Source organism: Miniopterus schreibersii (assembly GCF_964146895.1).
Source record: "Miniopterus schreibersii genome assembly, chromosome: 3".
Classification (NCBI taxonomy): domain Eukaryota; kingdom Metazoa; phylum Chordata; class Mammalia; order Chiroptera; family Miniopteridae; genus Miniopterus; species Miniopterus schreibersii.
In genome coordinates, this window is record NC_138103.1 from 20653783 (window position 1) to 20676073 (window position 22291).

Genomic DNA, 22291 nt, shown 5'->3' on the forward strand with positions numbered 1-22291 from the left:
GCTAGGTCTATGAACCATTTATAATTAATTTTTGTATACAGAGTGAGGTAAGCATTAAGGTTTTTTTCCACATGGATATCTAAACGTTCCAAGACCACTGGTGGAAAAGATTATCCTTTCTCCCTGAATTACCTTGGCATCTTTGTAAAAAAAATTTTTTTCAAATCAAGTGATCATATACATGTGAGTCTATTTCTGAACTCTCTATTCTGTTCAATTAATCTCACACTCTCTTGGTTATTTGTAGCTTTATAATAAGTTTAAAAGTCAGATACGGAAAGTCTTCCAATTTTTTTCTTTTCAAAATTATTTTGGCTATTCTCAGATCCTTTGTATTTTCATATAAATTTTAGAATCAGCTTATCAATTTCAGTAAGATTTACCAATTTCCACAAAATGTACTGAGATTTTGATATGGATTAAGCTGAATCTATAGATTAATTTGGGGAGACTTGACTTACTAATATTGAGTCTTCCAATCATGCACACGGCATATTGTCCCATTTATTTGGGTCTTTTTTAATTTCTCTCAGCAACTAGTTTTCAGTGTATACATCTTGTATATATTTCTTAAACTTATCCATAAAGTTTTCGTTTTTTTGATGCTATTATGAAGGGCACTTTAAATTCAATTTCAATTATTCATCGCTAGTATACAGAAATCCTTCAACCTTAATAGATTTGCTTGTTAGATCCAATGGCTTTTCTTTGATTTCCTTACAACTTTCTATCTGTACAATCATGCCATTTGCAAGTAAAGACAGTTTATTCTCCTTTTCAATCTGTATGTTATTTAATTATTATTCTTGCCTACTGCACTGTCTACAACTTTAGCACAATGTTAAACACAATATGGTAAGCAGAGCAGCTGTTGTCTACAAGGTGCACATTTAAGTATGACATTTAAAAATTCAACTTAGAAAGGAAGCACATGAAGGAGTAGAGAAGCACTTACAACCGAAATGAAAAAGTATATACACACAACCTAAATAGTTCCCAAAACAAGCCAACAATGAAAGGAAATCAAATGAGCGAATTTTACTGTTATAATTCTTACCACAATGCTCATACAGACTATCTTAAACATGTGACACAAACATTTCTTAAGATGTGGTCTTTTTTAGGTCTCTTATAGGTTCAAAATGCTTTAAGATTCAGGTTCATGATACCTACCAGCATTTGCAACAAGCAACAGGGGCAGCTTTCCTCGTTCTATATCATCTTTAATCAGTTTTTCTAGGAGGGCAACATCCTAGGATTAAAAGACAAACTATAAAAACATGAGGCAACCAGAATAAAAGTTATTCAGTGAAAAATTACAACTTCCAAAAGAAGCACATGGCTCTCAAAATTAATTACTCAAATCAATTCTTGACAATTTTTCTAGTTTCTGTAATCATAGATATGAAAATCAGTTTTCCTGAAGACTAACTAGAAAAATCAGTTAAGTGTGATTAAAGTTAAAAACTGCATATACAGAGCCAACATTTTCTAGTTTTAAACATATATGTTTAAAGAAAATGTTCTCTCAGCCCCCCAAAACCAGCCAAAAATGTATCTTTAATATTACTCATTAATGCATCTGAATTAATGTATAGAGAATCAGACTATCTTGGAAAAAGAAATTCAGAAACTCAAAACCTATCCCTTTTATTCTGGCTTCAGTTTGCAATGGGAAGATCAAAGCAATAAATGAATAAACTAATAATTATCTGGAGGCCAGCAAACAGAACTCAGTTGAAAGGAAGAAACAGTTTCAAAATACAATTCCATATTATTTTACAAACCAAAAGGAGAACTCACCATCTGATGCTGGGATCCAAACATAGTGTTACAGGGCACACGAGACAAGCAGGGGAAGGGCAAGCCAAGCTGTAAGAAGGAACATACAGTTTTACAAGAAAGTTCTGTTACCCTTCACTTTTGCCCTCAAAAGATTGTGGCTCCAAGACAAGTCACTATTATTCTTTTTAAAGAATCTCTCTTCTTGGGAGCTCTTATTATAAACAGATGTTAAAGTACATCTAGAAAGTTAAGCCAGCCCGGCTGGGCGTGGCTCAGCGGTTGAGCATCGACCTAGGATCCAGGTGATCGGGGTTCGATTCCTCGTCAGGGCACATGCCCGGGTTGCGGGCTTGATCCCCAGTCGGTGGCGTGCAGGAGGCAGCCGATCAATGACTCTCTCATCATTGATGTTTCTATCTCCCTATCCCTCTCCTTTCCTCTCTCTGAAATCAATAAAGATATATTTAAAAAAAAACACAGAAAGTTAAGCCAAAAAAAAAGGGTGAATTTCCAGGAGTTGAGATGTCTTGTAAGAGGGCAGAGACAATGTAAAATTTTCTAAATGAGTTAACTAAATGAGTAACTATCTTTGGTATATTCTATATACCAAAAAACAAAACACTTGTCCAAACTGGAAACAAACAAACCCTGAGAATTTTGGGGGATAATTTAGGGTCCTTCCTCTAAATATCAGCAACACCAGCGAAAGCATTCAAAGAATACCTTATTTATGGGTCCATCCACTCCTAAAAATCAATAAACATGGACTTGCAGAGAAATGAAGTCAGTGTTATAAAGATAGCAATTGTCAGATTTTATATTCACTTTTAGCTTCCAAATCCTTTTTCCCCCCTAGCTTCAAAATACTTGAGGAATTTATAGTTTTAGAAATTTTTAAACAGTTGCAGTCTATTGTTCTATATAACTAAGGCTTGGCAGAATTTAAAAGCCAAAAATTTAACATGCACTTTATTCATACTCTTTCTTTTAAAGAGGATTTATCTCTTAAATTATAAAAGTGAAACCCAGCCCGGACGGGCGTGGCTCAGCAGCTGAGCATCGACCTAGGATCCAGGCGATCGGGGTTCGATTCCCAGTCAGGGCACATGCCCGGGTTGCGGGTTCGATCAATGACTCTCTCATCATTGATGTTTCTGTCTCTCTCTCTCCCCCTCCTTTCCTCTCTCTGAAATCAATAAAGATATATTTAAAAAAAAAAAAAGTGAAACCCAAATAAAACACACAATAAAAAAATATATATATAGAAATTAAAAGTGTAAATGCCCCCACATAAGCCACTAATCCACCACAGTTAACAGGTTAGAATGTAACATTCCAGAAATTTTCTAGGTATAAATATACTCATATAAGCATGTAAGCACTTTTTAAAACATGAACATTCATATACTGTTCTGCCACCTGCCTTTCTCATTTAACAGAATACCATCACACATCTTTTAAAGATAGGACTGCTGTCCCAAGACAGCCTCAGGTCCATATGAGTCTGGCCTGCAGTAGGTACTCAACAAGCATTTTATTCCATGTTTCTATAGGGATATTACAAAATTCCCCATTTTTTTTACACCCTCAAGAAGAAGACATGATTTCTTGCCACTAGTGACCACAGCTCAGAATCAACAGAAGTCCCTGTATTTCCTTCATCTATCTCTCCAGGATTCCTTCACCTTAAAAAAGACAAACCCTTCAATCCTAAGGGTTTTGCCTTAAAACATTCTTGGCCGAGAGACTTAATTTGCCTCAAGGTAGTCCTCTAATTGGTGCACTATGAACTTTAAAAATGGTAATGCTCTTTGATCTAGTAATTCTAGATTGACTCTGAAAGTCTATCTGAGAAATACAACCCTAAATATAGACAAAGCTTTATGCACAAAAATGTCCATAACTGCATTATACAAAGAGTATTAATACTGGTCACAGAAACGGTCATAGAAAGCAAAAGAATGCAAACATTCTAATTGTTCAAGGGGGAAACAGTAAACTAAAATACTACCATACACTCACTTGAAGGGATATTATGAAGACATTAAAAATAATCTTTAAAGAATTGTTAACACATGCTATGCACGTGTTAAGTGAAAAAAGCCAGATATAACCATGTAAAACCACACATACAGTCTCTGATTAAAGTCTAGAAAGAAGAAAGTAAAATGTTGACTGTGATTGCCTTTGGGTAAGTAAAAAAAGTACATATCTAATTTCATTAATATACATTTACATGGTTTCTTAGAGTGACAAAACAAGCACATAAAAAAATCTATCTTCCTTTTCACTTGAAAAGAACAGCAGCTAAAGAAATGGGCCTACACACTTTAAAAAGTTACAGGACAGAGTGAAACATCTAATCTTTAAAATGTCCACCTTACACCACATTACCTGATTACAAAGGTACTGGCCCAGGCCAGGCCTAGCAGCAGCACTAAGATATATAACAGGTTTCTTGTTATATAACACATTGAACCCATCCACCACAAAGTCTTCATAACGAGAATGAATGGCAAGCCTACAGATCTTTGCAAGTCCTTCTCTTTCTTCTTCATGGAAATAAGCACAGCCATTTTCATACCTGTTAAGAGACACCCATATATTAATATGTTTTTATCTCTAACTCTGATTTTATATAGCAGTTTTGTAATCAAGGAAGTAATTATTTTCTCAGCCTAGAAACTATCACCTAGATCAGCCAAAGGAGATAGGAATTACCCTAATCTTAGATAGCTGACAACTCCTTACAGCTGGAGGTTATAAGGAACAGAGGCAATGATCCTGTGTCCACCCACAACTCCATAAAAAGCAGAAACTATGAAAATCAGTAGAGAACAGGAATCCCTAAAATATAAAAAGACTGATCACGGTTTTGGCTTATTCTACATGAAGGCTAGCACTGGATAATGCAGGCATGGTTCCTGACAGCGTTCTAGCTCTAAAACATCCACAGTAAATAAAATTGTTAAAAAACCCTAGTCAGGCCTGACTAGGGTTTTTTAACAATTTTATTTACTTTTATCCGTTAAAAGTTAGCCTTTTCACTGTTATCTGCTTGGGACCTTTTACTATTCTTAACCGCCTAGAGAAGAAGGGAGAGAAAATTTCAATTACAGGCATTAGATTTTTATCAGAATAGAAGAAAACTTTTTTGCAATATAGTTAGGCAAACTTATACTCAAGCCAGGGCAACCTCTTTCCCAACATCTGAAAGTGAGTCTCCAAGTTAAATGTTCCAATGTTAGGCAAACATTCCTTTTCCATAAAAGTAATAACACAAAAATACTACTGGTCCTATGTCTTCTACTAAATCCTTAATTGGCTCTAATTCCTTAATAATGCCATCATTATCACAGTATAAAGCAAATTTCTATTTTATAACACACACTCATGTTCCTTATGACAGCATTTCTTTTCTACTAAAGCACAAGCCATGCTTTAAAAATATTTTAATCTGTTTCATTGCTCTACCTTCTAATGACATGTGCCAATTAGCAATTTTAAAAATAGGGAACTGCTGACATTATCCACCATGCATGTGCTTATGTTCTCAGCTCTTTACATGTATTAATTCATTAGCTCATTTAATCCTCACAATGCCATGAAATAGATATTAATGCTATCCCCATTTAGTAGATGAGAAAACTGAGGAATGGAGAGGTTAAGTAACCCTTCCAAGAGGAAGGGAAAGAGGCAGATATGAGCCCAGGTAGTATAGCTCCAGACAAGATTTGTCACAGTCTATACACAACTCATAAATATCTTTATCAGAAACTAAGGACTCATAATGTCTTTACCTGAAAATTCTGCATAGCCATAAGGTAGTGTCTGAAAGTATCCTAGTTGTAAGTTTTCTCAGCTTCTCTTTGTCCAGAGTTGAAATATAAGCTCCCAGACTATGCCCCAACAAAGCTATATGGCCTTGTTCTCCAATATTCTGGATTCTGTTAATCAAAATTCATTAGATTAAAAAAGGATTACTAAAAACATAAAGAAATAAAACGTTGAGACAGTATTCCACAGAGATTTCTTTCTTTTTTTTTTTTTAAATCCTCACCCAAGGATATGTTTATATGTATTTTTATTGATTTTTTAGAGAGAGGAAGGGGGGGAGAGGGAGAGAAGGAGAGAGACACAGAGAGAGAAACATCGATGTTAGAGAGAAATATCGATCGATCACCTCCCAGATTGAACCCACCCATAGGTATGTGCCTTGACCAGGAACTGAACCTGCAACCTTTTGGGTTATGGGATGATGCTCCAATCAACTGAGCTAACCAGCCAGGGCCCATAGAAATTTTTGTCAGACTGAAATCCACTTAATGGCCTAGAAGGCACAAATTCAAGTAAATTTAGAAAATTCAATGCCTATAAAGGTACTGATAGTCTGGGGAAGAAAAATATTTTAAAAATTAATTCCTAGGAGATAAATATCCTTCTTTTTATTGAGTATCTACTAAATATAGCAATTGTTTGTGAAAAACTTTCTCCTAAAAATTTTTAAAAACTAAATACCAACCATAAGAACTATGGAGGGTAGAGCTAAAATGTGCAGAAAACAATTTTTTAAAAAATCATTAGATGAAGATGAATTCCCTGTATTATATAGTTATTTATAACAATAATATAGCAAGTTGAAAGGAAACTAGGTATTGCTTTATATATAATTAAAATGAATGAACCAATTTCCCTTTAAAAAAATAACTGTCAATTTTTAAAAAGCCAAAAAAAATAAGCAGGATACTGGGCAAAGGAGACAGTTCATAGAAAAGGGAATATAAATGGGTTTTAAAACATGCAAAAAGACCCTTAACCTGGTTCATAAGAGAAATGCAAATTAAAGTTATGCTGAAATATAATTTCTCACCTATCAGGCAGGCAACGACCCTTAGTCTGCTAAAACTCTTGCAGGCAAAAGTGTGGGGAAAGAGGTACACTCATATAGTGCTGGTGGGACAGTAAACTGCACAGGTTCCATGGAGGGAAATTTGGCAATATCTATCAAAATTAGAAATACACAAACTATTTGGCTCATCGATCCCACTTTAGAACTTTAATCTCCAGAAACATTTGCTTCTCTAAGAAATTACACATGTACAAAGTTATTAGCTGCAGCAATGCTTGTAACAGTAAAACACAAAAAGGAGACCAGTTAAATAGAATATGGTTCATCCATTCAAAGTAAAACCAAACAGCTCTTAAAGGAGAAAACTCCTTGTGTACTGATATGCAATAAACTCCAAGACATAAACAGAAAAAGCAAGGTACGGAACAATGTGCACAGTATTTATGTCCTGGAGGGGGCAAGTAAAGACATTTTGCTTGTGTATACATACACATAAAATATCTCCGAGAAACACGTTGTCCATCTCTAAGGAGGAGAACAAGGCAGGCAGAGGTAAGAAAGAAAACTGCCTTTGTGTACCCTTTTTATCTTTGAAATTTGAACCAGGAGAATGCATTACTTATTCCAAAAAGTTAAATTTAAAATAAAGAGAAAATGAAACTGAATAAGTAGATGAAAATAAAAATAAAGCAAATGGATTATTAACAGACAACATGGCCTGCCACCAATCAATTCAGTTGCAGCAATTCTTAGCAATCAGAAGCAGAAAAGCGCAAAGCAGAAGAAATGATTCCATAAAAACTACAGGATCGAGGATTAGTAAATGCCTTCCTTTTACAAAATATATTATCTAAAATATATAAATGTCTCTCTGAAAAGAAAAAAATGAACATCCTCTTAATATCATATGTAACTTTGAATGAAACATAGCTCATTATTTCAGCAACTTGTAAGAATGCAATCACTTTCAAAATCAAGAACACATAATACTGTCAAAGAGAATCTGCCAGTCATTCTCCATTACCGGGCATTCTGTGGCTCCTCATCTTCATCTCCGTGCATCAGATTCTGAACTAACTGGAGGATGCTCACCATATCTTGTCCACTGCAGAATAAAAAAAGAATTGATGGGCAGGTGGAAATAGCACACATCCCCCATCACTCTCTATTTCTCTCATCCAAACTAGCTCTGTTAAGTTTTTTTTAATTGAGTAAGAATGTGTTTGAAATACTGTATACATCTTTTAAAAACAAACCTCAAGTTATTAGCTGGAATTTTGAATACAATCTTACTTGTGATTAATTAAATCTTCTACTTAAATCTGAGACTGAAATTTTTAAATTTCACCAATATTGCTTAAGTAATATTTCTCTACCTGTTCATGTTTTTCCTGGAGGATAAATATGTCATAAGAGCCAAAACTGTCCTTATAAGATACTAAAGGTCACAGAAGCAGCAAGAATATTCCAATGTCACTGGTATAATTTCCCTCCATGCAGGCATCTTGTCTGCTTATTCTAACAGACTTAAACATGTAATGCAAGCATCACTTATTCCACCTCTTCCCCAAGCTGGGAAACTGGAGATGTGCTTAGAGTATAAACAGATTTACTTCTACCCAAGATATGTCACTAAGTGCTCATCACTCGAGGTGGTGAAAACTTCTGAGAAGAATGTGAATGACCGAATTAGTAAACAACATCAAACTGAACACATGTAATGCAAAAATAGTATCACTCCATTAACAGGAATATGACAAATAAAAAGTTCTCTCTTTGAAAAAAGCAGCACTGTCAAAACAATGCTTCGATACCCACCCTTCCCAAGGTGCTGATGCACACACCAGAGGGGATCTGGTCCTTCGACACTGTGTAGAGATTAGGCTGTGTGCCTAGCCACAGGACCCTGAGCAAGCTATTGAAACTCCCTGAGTCTCTACATTAAGAAATTGAGAGTGCAATCAGACAGTGCATGTAAAGCATTTAACGCTATGCCTGGCTTAGTGCTATCTCAGGTGTTGGCTACTAGCACTAAGTGTGAATATGCCTGACCAGTAGTGTTTGTTAATGCCCTCCCATTCTGAGAATTGCACATGGTCTTGGTGGTATCTCTTCTAGGAAATCTTCTGTGGGATCAGTAGAACTCTTTAATTCCCTTCAGGAAATTTAACTCCCTGAGGAGATTTATAGGACTTGGTTCGTGTTTTGACCTGTAGAACACACTGCACATAGAGAGGGCTTTAAGTCAGCACCATTCAAGCTACAAGTAGGAGTGCCTATTTTAATATTGGTATCTGGGTGTGTTAGATGTGCCATTTATTGGCACACTGTGATCCTTCCTCCACACTTTCCTTTTGCAACCTTGTACATATATTTATATTCAGGTCAAAGGACGATTTAAGGGAGTTGTAATGTTTACCTATGTGCAGTTTCCTGGTTATAAAAAAAACACAAAACTTGTATGAGGGAAGCTGGGCTGAAATTTTAATTACATACTGAGTGCTAACATCCTGTGAAAATTTTAGTCAAATAGCTACTTATTTTTCTGATATTTTCCCTGCTAGCTCAAACCATAAACACTTGACAAATTTGCTTTTGTTGCCAAAAAATAAATCACTCTGCCAATAAATGGTTAAAGTTGACATTTTCCTTTCATTTTACTGTATTATAAAATAAATCTTATCAAATTAAATTATCTCTCACAATAAAGCTCAGTCTACCATGCAGATTATAGGTTTCAAGGATAAACTAAGTATATTCAAGTTGTAATTATAAATGTGTGCACTGCTTTTGATGCATGATGTTGTATTCAATTCTGAATGGGAAAGGGGAAAAGCAGGCAGGTTCAGCATTATCACCAACCAGCCAACAGCATTTCAGTTTTCCTACTGTTACAGTGCTCATAACTCTAAATTTGCTTTTTACTCATTAAAACTAAAATTGTAAATCAATGATGGTAAAATCTTGGTTTAAAGAAAATGTATACCCAAACTAAAGATACTTATCTTCATTTCCACCTACCTGCCTTGGAGTGGCCCTGGAATATCCCCTGACGAGAGCTTTTTTCCATTTTCCTCTTCTGTTCTTCTAATTTAAAGGAAATACAAAACTGTTCACTTTATCATATCAAATTTTTAACATCCGAGCATGCAAGCATGTGCCGATGTTATCTATAATCTCTTAGTAACTGATGTAGAATTTAAAACACATTTATCGCATCTCTCCCTCCTGCTCCTCCCTTACCCCAGCCCCCAATATGGGGTATAATTTGAATTTCAGGAAAAGAACATGAAAAAATAATACCTCAACCCATTTCTTGGTTATTTGATGCCCTATATGACCTTGTTCCACGGTAAGAAATATTTATAGATTCAAATCAATATATTAAGTAAATGAAACTCCTAATAGGCAGAACTGAAAATTAGAAGTCCTGCCCCTCAATTTCAAAATCCTTTAATTACAAAGCATCTTCTACTCAAGACAAATACCAGCTTCAAAGTCAGCAGGAGCTAAGTGTGACATTCTGAAACCCAGAGGTGTTTATAACAGCAAGAAACCAGTGCTACCAGTTTCATAACAGGCTGAACATGTTTAACAGGGTCACTTGTGTTTCACAGGCTCACCTTTGACTGTCCTCTAGCATCTTCATAGCCTCCTTCAAGTTTTTTCCCATTTCGGCTAATGTAGGATCTGCTATCTAGGAAATAAATTTTTAAAAGGTTCAATTTTGATAATCCCCATTACTTCTACAACATAATTCATCAGAAAAACAAAACACATGAATTTATTATAAAGTACATATTTGATTTTAAAATGCAAAAGTACAAATGTATAAAAAAGTCTACCAGTTCCACTCCCCAGGGGAAGCTACTTTTAAGTTTGACATATATCTTTCCAAATTTTCACCTTATTTATATGCCCCTCTGCAACTTGCTTTGTCTTTGTTTTTTTTTAGTTTATACTGAATATGGTTCCATGTCCACTTCATTTTTCTTAGTGGTGATGTACCATCATTTAAACCAGTCCTGAATTAACAGACTCTTAGGTTATCTCAGTTTTTCACTTTTAGAAGCAAGGTTCAGAAAAGTGTATGATATGCTATTTGTTTTACTGTTGCAGTAGGCTGAAAATGGTCCCCCAAAAGATATGCACACCCTAATCCCTGGAACTTGTAAATGTTACCTTTTATGGCAAAACTTTGCAGATATGATTAAGGTTAAAGTTCTTGAGATGGCAAGACTACCCTGAATTATTCAGGTGAGCCCTAAATGCAATCACACACATCTATATAAGAGAGAAGTAAAGGAAGACTAAACATAACCCCCTCCCCCCCAAACACACACACAAAAGCTATGTAAAGATGGAGCAGAGGGAGATTTGAAGAATCTTGCTTCAAAATTGGAGTGATGGGGCCACAAACTAAGGAAGGAGCGCTGGCAAACAACATACACTGGAAGAAAGGAAGGAACTCTCTCTAGAGTCTCTGAGGGAGTGCAGCAACCCTGCCAACACCTTGATTCAGCACAGTGATAGACTTCAAATTCTGGCCTCCAGAACTGAGAGAGAATACATTCCTATTGTTCTAAGCCATCCGGTTTGTGCTAATTTGTTACAGCAGCCACATGAAACTAAGACACTCATCACATTCCTTTTCCTTTTTTCTTCTGAATCTCCACAGAATTTTTATTGCCTTGAATCTCTACATAGTATCAGCTAATTATAAATAGCTACAGTTCTCTTGTTCTGCTCTTCGTCTTGAAGTGTATTTGCCTTTTCTCCTTATACTGCCTACTGTACTTAGTAGTACAGGTGTGCAATACGTTTTATTTGGTATTGCATTACCTCCTTGCTGTGTGCCTTATTGCTGCAGTTCCTGTGAAGAACAGGAGGGAACTGCAGCTTCATATCCCCCATGTGAGTCTCTCTCTATAGCACACACACTCATTCAGTGGACTGGCCTACATTTAAATTGTTCTTCCTTCTACTCTCTTTTACGAACTGAAGTGATGAGGAGAAAAAATAGTGTTTATAGTTAAATTTGAGTGAATTCAATGTGAATATGATGTGCCTCCAATACTGTAGAAACTCACGTGCTTGTTGTGTTAATTGGACAATGCAAAATATAAAATGTTATCTAGCTGCAGGAAAATATTAGGTTCTAAGTCAAGAAGTGCTCTAAGAAAAATGTATATTTATTAGGTGGTTCCTTAAAACTAAAAGCCATGCCTCCATAAGCTTAAAGGAAGGGGAGCCACTACTTTCTTATTCGCATTTCGTATCCACAGTACCTGTTACAGTGCCACGCAACGTATATAAGGCTTGATTAAGCAAGCTTGGAAGCTGAGAAAAGGAACATTTTTTTTAAAAAATATATCTTTATTGATTTCAGACAGAGGAAGGAAGAGGGAGAGAGAGAGATAGAAACATCAATGATGAGAGAGTCACTAATCGGCTGCCTCCTGCATGCCCCCAACTGGGGATCGAGCCCGCAACCCGGGCATATGCCCTGACCGGGAATCGAACCCCAATCGCCTGGATCCTAGGTCGACGCTCAACCGATGAGCCACGCCTGGCTGGGCAGAACATTTTTTTAAAGTGATTGTAAAGCAGTAGTTTCCAAAGTGTGAAAACAAAAATTACACATTTACTTTCACATGAATAGGGAAAAAATAACAACTCCTCAAATTCTAAATTCATAGACATTACTGTTTAGCAAATGCTGTTAAAAAAAAAAAAAAAGGGAAAAGTGGGTGTGGGGTAGGGTGGGGAGACTGTAGCGATAGAAAAAAGATTTGGGGTCCACTGAAAAGGGGTACAGAGGAACTTTTCAGAGAGATGGAAATGTTCTCTATCTTCACTATGCTAGTGGTTATATGACTGTATACACCTGCCAAAATTCAAACTGTGTAATTAAAGTGGGTATTTTTATTGTATATAAATTGTCCCTGTTTTTAAAAAATTTTTATCGATTTTAGAGAAAGAGAGGAAGGGGTTGGGGGAGAGAGCAACATTGATTTGTTGTTCCACTTACGCATTCATTGACTGATTTTTTTTATTTTTTTTTATTGATTTGAGAGAGAGACAAGAAGGGAGAAAGAGAAACACTGATTTGTTGTTCCACTCATTCATGCATTCACTGGTTGATTCTTTGTATGTGTCCTGACCAGGGATCGAACCTGAAACCTTGGCCTATCGGAATGATACTCTAACCAACAGCGCTGTCCCTCAATTTAGAAGGAGGGCATACTGATTTAAAGTGAATTTAAAAGAAATATTAAGTAATAGTACAAGTGGTACACAGACATGACAAAATTCACAAAGATGGTATATGAATAATTGCTATTTGGGAAATATAGAGCTAAATCTTTAAAGAGAAGCAGGTTCCAGAAAAGAGGAAAAAGGAAGTCTAAAATGTAATTTTAAAATATATAAACCGCAACATTCATCAATAATAGGAGTATATAATACCGTTGTTTCGATAAACTTTTTTCAGGAGAGGAATGTTCATAATGGGTGGGTGGCAGGGTTCTAAGACTATTAACAGAAGAAAAACAAGCATGTGAAACTATCAGTTGCTCATCCCAGACACAAGACCTTGGTGTTATTAAATACTAGTTTACAATGTATACATTAGATGTATTAAAAAATCACTACCTTTCTTCAACTGCTCAAAGAGATCCAATAAAGCTACAGATTGCTGTATTTCTAACAACTTTCTCAACAAGGTTAATCCTGGATTCTGATACTCATGCAACTATCAATTCTCCAAAAGTCCTATTATTTTCCTCTCACATGAAAACATAAACCATGCCTACTATCTAGCACTAGTACCCCCAATGCTACTCACCTCTGAAAGCAACAAGAACACAGTGGCAGCTGCTCTAGGAACATAGCTGTTCTTCATGAGTCAAAGATGAGAGAAAACAAAAGGAATTCTCTGGAAAGTTGATATAGTGCCTTGCAAACCTGGCTTACCTTACTGGAGACTCAATTTCTACATTTGTATATGTTTTCGCCTGATTTCAACAGAGAAGTATTTACTCAAAAACAGGGCACTTTGGTCTCTGTCTTCTAAGAACTGGATACTCTTATTATCATTCTATTTAATCCTCACCTGAGGATATTTTTCCATTGCTTTTTAGAGACAGTGGAAGGAGGGGGGAAGGAGAGGGAGAGGGGCAGGGAGGGGGGAAAGCCAGAGCGAGAGGAACATCGATGTGAAAGAGACACACTGATTGGTTGCCTCCAGCACATGCCCTGACCAGGGCCAGGGATCAAGCCTGCAACTGAGGTCCCTGCCCTTGAGCCAGAGTCCAACCCAGGACCCTTCAGTCAGAAGGCTCACGCTCTAACCACTGACCCAAACTGGCTAGGGCAGAACTGGATACTCTTGAAAAATCTCATTTTTAATGATCATGGACTCTATGATTGAGTGTGTTTATGAGAATGTGAAGACACTGTAATTACTGGCTCATTGAGTATCATAATATTCCTAGTTGGAAAAGATATGCAAATATTGCATAAGGTATTAGTATTTAACCTTACAAATTTCTCAAAAAGAGAGGCAGAAAATAACATGGGAAAAGAAGGGGCAAAAATGCACAATGGAGGTAAAAATCTAGCAGAGGTGAGCAGCAAAGTTAGTAATACTGATCAAATCTATCATAGGTAGAAGTATGTGGAAGGGGAAAAAAAGGCATTCAAATCACTTGCCCTAAAATAAGTGCTGGGAATGCTAGGAATACATTTCAAAAAATGTATTTCTAGAGACTACTACTTCTGGAGAATCAATTCACTTAGACATTATATCATGAGTAAATGCTTCCCAGTAACTACACAGATGGAAAAATACCACACATCAGGCAAGCTCTATTTCAAAATGCTTATTAGCTTATCTGGAATCACACACTTATTCGGAATAAAAAATTAAATTGCTTAAAGAGAAGCATGCTATAGTCACTGGAAAAAAAATAAGTGTTTCACTGAGATATGCTTCTTATAAGAGAGTGATTCTAAGACTGTTGGGGGATCAGATCAGAAAGTTAAAGCTATCCATTATCCTCACCAATATCATTATTTCCAAAACTGAATTAGAATTATGTAAGATTAATGTTGCCAGCTTTATCTTAAATATAGTAAGAATTCTGAGGAAAGGAAGCCATCAATTCTTGAAGCCTCTGTATATCTATAAATCTTCAGACCTTTAAGGTTGAACTGTGAAACTGCCAATATTCAATTGTTTTTAATGCACAAAAAGAGCAATTTCATGTTTCCACCTAATAGAATGTCCAGTCCAATAAGTAGTTCAGTCTCAATAGGATCCTGAAAGGCTCCAAAGCTAATTTTTTTTTAATCCTCACCTGAGGATATGTTTTACTGATTTTAGAGAGAGGGGGAGGGAGAGAGAAACATCCACTGGTTGTCTCCTGTATGCACCCCCACCAAAGATTGAACCTACAACCTAGATATGTGCCCCGACAAGGAATTGAACCAGCCACCTTGTGGTATACAGGATGCTGCTCCAACCAACTGAGCTACACCAGCCAGGCTGTAGCTAAATATTTAATATCACTGAGTTGCACTTTTAAACTAAAGGCTTTATTTTGCTGTTTCTGCTTTTCTGCAGATAGGGAAAAAATTATATTAGAAAAGTTTGCTCTTCCCTCAGTCATTTTAAACTTAGAATGCATTTTCCACTAAAATAAAATGTGGACCAGGCTCCAGACTAGACCACAAGGACTATCCACCTTAAGACTGTTAAATACTTAACACTTGCCACCAAGCAAAAATCTATTGTAGTAGTAATAGAAATTAAATAAACAAAAAAATTAGATTCAAAATAACTGCATGGCCCTTGAATATTGCTTGGAAAGAATGGACTTATTATATTTCTGAAAGGAATTTTTGGACATTTCAAAGTGATTGGTGGTGTCTGTTCTATATCTGATTTAATTTCAAAAGATGAAATGGCTTTCCTTTCCCTTAATCTACATCCTACCAGCAATAATGAGACGCAATTATAAAGTAAAAATCTACATTATATTTACATTTTTAAAAAATTTATTGACTGATTTTTAGAGAGAGAGGAATAGAGGAAGAGGAGAGAGAGAAGCATCAATGGGAAAGCTGAACATCCATCAGCTGCCTCCTGCATGCCCCCCACCCAGGATGGAGCCTGAAACCTGGGCGTGTGCCCAGACCGGAAATTAAATGGGCAACCCTTAGGTGCACAATGCAACGCTCAACCTACTGAGGCACATCGGCCACGGCTATACTTACATTTTTAAACAACTCTAGAAAAGTCATGATTCTGAACTAAATATTCTAACTAAAAATTTCTTTGACAAAATCTTTCCTGGTCACTCACTCCATGCACAACGCCCCCCTCAATTTGTTTCTTATTTTCTGTGATTTTTTTTACCCCTCCTTGCTATACAAGGACTTGTCTAAACATGTACACCCCTTACCCGAATGCAACCTCTTGCAGAGATCATGACTCCTTCACCCTGTGTCTTTCTCATCACTCAGCACTGGGCTTTGACCATAGCTGGCCTTCAATAAAAATTCTAAGTCAAACCAGGCTTCTGCTTTAGGTGAAAACAGGTGACATTAAGCTCAACCAACTCCTATCTATAATTACAATTCATAAACCTAGATATGGGGGAACACACGTGGGACTGGGGACCATTAATAGCTCTGCTACTGACTACTTCTGCTATCTTAAATAAATCAAGAATCACCAAGGCCACACATTTTTAGGATCAGAACTTTGTACTTACTATGTTTTCTCTGACACCCAGCATTTGATAATCATTTACCATCTTAGCCACCATGCATCTGTATGCAAAACCCTAACCTTACAATGATATAGGGATCAGCTTTAAACAAACATTAAAATTACAGGCTATCATCTCCTCACAGAAGCCTCCCATTCTATGTACGAGTGGAATCTAAAAGGCATACACAGAAACTGGTATGCTTGGCTCTTAGGGGTTCTTTTGTGTGCGTTTAAAGTAAAAAGCAGGAATAGAAATTCTGGTAGTCCTTATCAGTAATGATCAGGAAGGTTCCATTCATGCTCCTTCTGTACCTTATAAACAGTATCGTGATAAAGAAATTTCCGAAATCAGGTCCAAAGGGGAGAAAATTTAGCCCAGGATGAGTACAAGAAATAAAAATGGATTGGATTGTAATTAGTTAGGTCAGAAAGTTGCCTTTTTGAGAAAAGAATTAGACTGGATTGTAGTTAGTTAGGGTCAAAGTTGCCTTTTTAGAGAAAAGAATTAGATATACAACAGATAAATTGGCCTCGCTCTATAGCATTGTCCAACAGAACTTTCTGTAGTGATGAAAATGTTCTATACCTGCACTGTCCAGAAGCCACACCAGCCAAAAGCCACACTGTGACTGCTGAGCACTTGAAATGTAGCTAGTGTGACAGAAACGGAATTAATTTTACTTAATTTTAATTAACCTAAATTTAAATATTTAAAGCTAAATGTGACTAGTGGCTAAAATAGCTGACAATGCAGGTCTAAGTTCTCTAAGTCAGTGTTTCTCAACCAGAGGCAATTCCTCCCACCCTCAGGGAAAAACTGCTTCATCTGGAGAGGCTTTTGGTTGTCACACTGGGGGGAGAGGGTGCTACTGGCATCTAGTGGGTAGAGGCCAGGCATGCAGCTCAACAGTACAATGCACAGAACAGCCTCCCACAACAGAGAATTATCCAGCCCAATGTCAGGAGTGCTACTTTGGAAAACCCTGCTCTAAGTTTACTCAAGATCTGAATTAAAGTAAATGCAAAACAAATTGCAATATACCTTGTCTAAACATAATACCCAGGAATAACGAGATTTTCCAAGCAAGGGGAAAAGGTCTGGGCTGTTTTACAAATTTAAAGCAGTTATCTACGTGTGTAGATAACTTATTAAGAAATCCAACATCTGGTTAATTACTTCCTGTGGGCATTTAAAAACTTGAATATTAACATAAGTAAGCACTATGAGGCCATGCTATAGGGAGGGCCTCATTCCTTACACATTGGACATGCAGTATCGGGGGGCTAAGGCTCCTACTCCTACTCTTCTAGTTTGAATTCCTGGCCCCTTCAATTAACCTGTCTGGTTTCTTGAGACATCATTAATTTCAGATACAAGAAGAAAACGGATAGTATTGTGAAAAAAAGCAAGAAAATGTTATCCCCGGCCTGCACATCTACATATTACCTAAAGAAAAAGCAAGAACACATGATTATATTTGGACCAAAGGAAATGTACTGAGTGATTCTACTAAATGATGATAGCACACTACATTTTTAAAGTGAGAGAGATTACTTGAAATTTTAGAGGATGGGTATCAAATAACATTGTGGTGTCTGTAGCAGGTATAAATTATGCAAGTATCCGTTTTAAATGAGATCATTCAGAACTGCTCAAATAGTTCTCAAATTTATATTATCGATGTAGAGTTTAGCTTAGAATAGTCTATTTCTCAAAGAAACAGGAATGGACACAATTCAATGTTTTAGATTGAAACTATTTTTCAGAACATAAACTCCTCAATATTCATATTATAGCAATGCTTTTTCTTTTCTGCCCACTCAGCACTAAGAAAAATTGTTTATGACACCTAAGGCCCTCTATTGCTTCAGGAAATGTAAAAATAATACAGTCTTAGTTCTGAAAAACTTACATTCAGAATTTCTGCACTGGCCTAAGACAGAAATTTCCAACCCACACATTCTGAATTCCTAAAAGATCACTGCAATTTTTGTGAATGCTCCAGTCTTAAGAACTTTGGAGTTTCAGTACCTCTTCAGATCTTCATTTGGAGAATTTAAGATCTTTTATCATCAATTAACATTTAGAGAGCAACCACTCTAATCTACTAATCAAATGTCAGAAAATAATTAAAGCAGGATTCCAACCCACTCCGTTTTGCAGATCTGCCTACAAAGAACTATTCTTGAGGAAAGATCGCCCCAGTTCTTTAGGTTTTTAATTGAAATGACAAAAGCCCATCCCATCTTCTCATGAAATTGGAAAGAAAACACTGAAGGGACATTTTTAGTATTATTTTGTATTCAACTATTGGTGTTACACACATGATCAAGATCATGGTGCCTTCAACCTCAGCACCACTGACATTTAAAAAAATATATATATCTTTATTGATTTCAGAGAGAGGAAAGGAGAGGGAGAAAGATAAACATCAATGATGAGACAGTCACTGATCGGCTGCCTCCTGCACACCCCCAACTAGGGATCGAGCCCGCAACCCAGGCATGTGCCCTGACCGGGAATGGAACCGTGATCACCTGGATCCTAGGTCGACACTCAACCGCTGAGCCACGCCCGGCCGGGCACCACTGACATTTTGAGTAGATAATTCTTTTGTATAGGAGCTGTCCCGTGCAATGTAGTATGCTTGGCAGCATCCCTGGCTACCACCCACAAAGTGCAAGCAGCTCCTCCCTACCCCTTAGTTACGATAATAAAAAATTTCTCCAGACATTGCCAAATGGGGAACAAAACTGCCCGTGGTTGAGAATCACTGATCCAAACTAAAACTCAAAGTACCCAAAGGTGGACACTGTGCTAATCAAAAGCCTGGAAAGACTTCCTAGCCAGGAAAACACGAAATATTCACCAGTAAGGCAATGGAAGAAAAATATTACTTTTTCTTTTCTTGATTACATTCTCCCCAATTTATGAGAAACAGCCTAGGTGTGGGCTATACCACTGTGTGCACATGAAGACATATGGCTGAACTTGTACAATTACTTCCTTCAACTCTCCAGGGACAAGTTAACAAATCTACAGCAGGTGTTGCACTGACAAAGGACAAAATATGTTATTTCTGCCAGTTCAAAATTAAAATGCAGTCCTAAAGCACTTACATTGCTCCTGAATTCCGCGTGTATGAAAAATTGGGTCTGGACAAGCAGAGACTCCCGAGTTTGAACAGAGAGAAACACTTTAAGGGAGGGCAGAACATCAGGTCCTAAAGGTAGGTATCCATGAAGAGATCCAAGCACTGGTTGTCATTTACAAGCCCTAAACCCGGGACAATTAGAATCCATTTCACATGCCAGCGCAATCAGCCAGGTACATCATGCTACAGTTCCCCCAACGGAAAACCAGAGGAAAGCGCTGCTACCAGATTTCAGATTGATACGAGGGTCTCCCCCTCGCCAGGGAAAGGGGGAGCCAGAAATTTGTGGAGCAGCAGCAATTCCCAAAACCTACAGAAGACCCACCCCTTCCTTGATCTCCGGGGTCTCAACCTGTGTTCACAAACTACAGCACCAGAATCACGTGGGGAACTTGTTAAACACGCAGATCCCAGTCCCGCCCCCCACAGGTTCGGACACCGGGACGGAAAACCTGGGTTTTTACCAAGAACCTCAGGTGATCCCTAGGCACGCTAAAACTGGAAAACCACTGCTTCAGTGTTTTTCCTTCCTAACTTGGAAACCACAGAAAACCTACAGGTTTCCTGCTGGCTCCCAAACAACTGGGGTTTCTTTCCAGGAGCTTCTGGGGCCGTAAGTTGTCATCCAAATGGGAAGCCGAGCTCAAGCAGGCCCCAAGGTCGGCCCCGCGGTGGGCTCCCGGGCGCTCGCGGCCGGGGGCAGAACCCCGCCCAGCCTTTCTCGGTCCACGAGGACCCGAGAGACTCCCGGCTCCGTGACGTAACCAGGCCCCTCGCGGCCAGGCCTCCTCAGGTGGGGCCCGTTAACCACCAGCCCCCTCCCCAGTCACAATGGCAGCTCGCTACAGGGAAACAGTCGCCCCGGAGGTGGAGACCCGGGCCGCAGCGCCGCCTCCCGCCTCGGGTACGAACCTTCTCCAGGGACGCGTCCATGGCTGAGGCGGCCGGCGGAGCCCGAGGGAAGCGCGCAATCCCAGGCGCTACTTCCGCCTCCCGTGCCCCGCCGCCGTTTCCACGCTGGCAGCGCTGACGTCCCGCGCCGGCGGCCAGCGGGGCGGAGACCAGGAGGAGCTGCCCGGGGGCTCCGCGGGGTGGAGAATCTGCGGGTGTCTGGGAGGCGGGAGGCGGCGGGGCGGGTCCCCTAGAGGGGGGCGGGGCCCTCTGGGCTTCCGTACCCAGCCGTCACGTCGGGTAGCCCTAACGTCCCCGAACTTGAGAGGGGGACGGTGGATGGTGAAGCCGGTCCAAAGTCTTTTCAGAAGCCTGTCGCAGGCGTCAGGGTAGAAATAGATAAATAAAAGGTTGCCACTCATTCAGCAAAATGCAAGAACGACTAGTAACGCACCTGTCCCTCCAAGCCTAGCCTTCCATACTCTCTCCAGTCACCATCTCTCAGGAATGGAACAGTCCATTCACCACAGAAGGGGGGGGCGCCGAGAAGGCACCTTTGCGCACGCGCAGGGCCGACGGTTTCGTAGGTGGTTTACGCGTGTCGGGTCCTGGATTCCCAAGTGACCGCTGCTCAGAAAAGGCCCTGGTCAGAGCTGAGGTATTTGTCTCAGAACTTATTGTAGAATTCTAGACAGAAAAGACTTGGAGACAGCTGGCCCAGCCTCGTCCTTCATGGCAAGCTCCAGTTATGACCTGTCAGGGGATAGTAATGATAATAGATCAGCTGCTGCTTTCCCATTTCATAGTGCAAAAGCCGCGCGTTGTAGGGATTGTCTCCGTGCCACGGTGCCAATCTAGGTAAGACCCATGTCCGGGCACCCTGGCTGCAGCGTCTGCACGCTGCACACACTGCCTCCATAACCGTCCCCGCACCTGATATACAACCATCATGTGGTTTTAAGGAATGGGAGAGGCCATCAGTGTGCATATTATATTCCTCTCAAAGATGGAAACCGAAATAGACTAGCCTACCAGGGTTGCAGTCAGGAAAGCAATTCGGAGCTAGAAGACCGATGGTGTCAAAATCACAAAACCATTTCAAAGAGGACATCCAGATGGCCAATAGACGTGTGAAAAAAATGCTCAACATCAGGAATCATCAGAGAAATGCAAATTAAAACCACCATGAGATATCGCCTCACACCCGTCAGAATGGTGACCATCAATAGGTCAACAAAAAAACAAGTGTTGGTGAGGGTGTGGAGAAAAGGGAACCCTAGTGCACTGTTGATGGGAATGCAAATTGCTGCAGCCACTATGGAAAACAGTGTGGAGGTTCCTCAAAAAATGAAAAATGAAACTGCCTTATGACCCAGTGATTCCACTTCTGGGTATATATCCAAAGAAACCTAAAACACTAATTCAAAAGAATATATGCACCCCAATGTTCATTGCAGCATTATTTACAGTAGACGAGTGGGTAAAAAAGTGGTGGTACAGCCCTGGTTGGTGTCGTTCAGTGGTTAGAGTGTCAGCCCAAGCTCCAAAGGGTCAAGGGTTCGGTTCCCAGTCAAGGGCATGTATCTGGATTGCAGGTTCGATCCCCAGCCAGGTAGGGGTGCATGCAGGAGGCAACCAATCGATGTGTCTCACATGGATGTTTCTCTCTCACTCTCCCTCCCTCCCCTCCAATCTCTCTAAAAAATCACTCTCTCCCTCTCCCTCCTCCCTCCCCTCCAGCCTCTCTAAAAATAAGTGGAAAATGATATCCTTGGGTGAGGATTAACAACAACAAAAAAAGTGGTGGTACATATATACAGTGGAATATTACTC

General features: G+C 38.8%; 1 protein-coding gene across 3 annotated transcripts in view; it reads right to left on the reverse strand.

Annotated features, from left to right (window-relative positions):
• The window catches only part of PDXDC1 (pyridoxal dependent decarboxylase domain containing 1), a 48040-nt gene extending 27361 nt beyond the window's left edge, over window positions 1-20679 (reverse strand). For 2 of the 3 annotated variants that reach the window (XM_081132421.1, XM_081132422.1), the window contains exons 1-8: window positions 20480-20673; window positions 10258-10331; window positions 9656-9721; window positions 7659-7739; window positions 5586-5732; window positions 4180-4369; window positions 1804-1872; window positions 1174-1252 (exon numbers count right to left, since the gene is read on the reverse strand). In XM_081132421.1, the coding sequence (XP_080988547.1) occupies window positions 1174-1252; window positions 1804-1872; window positions 4180-4369; window positions 5586-5732; window positions 7659-7739; window positions 9656-9721; window positions 10258-10331; window positions 20480-20500 (727 nt within the window). In that variant the 5' untranslated portion in view covers window positions 20501-20673. Of the gene's footprint in view, window positions 1-1173; window positions 1253-1803; window positions 1873-4179; window positions 4370-5585; window positions 5733-7658; window positions 7740-9655; window positions 9722-10257; window positions 10332-19532; window positions 19690-20479 lie in introns of all 3 variants that reach the window. The other variant, XM_081132423.1, reaches the window with a different exon arrangement.
• Window positions 20680-22291: the final 1612 nt, after the last annotated feature.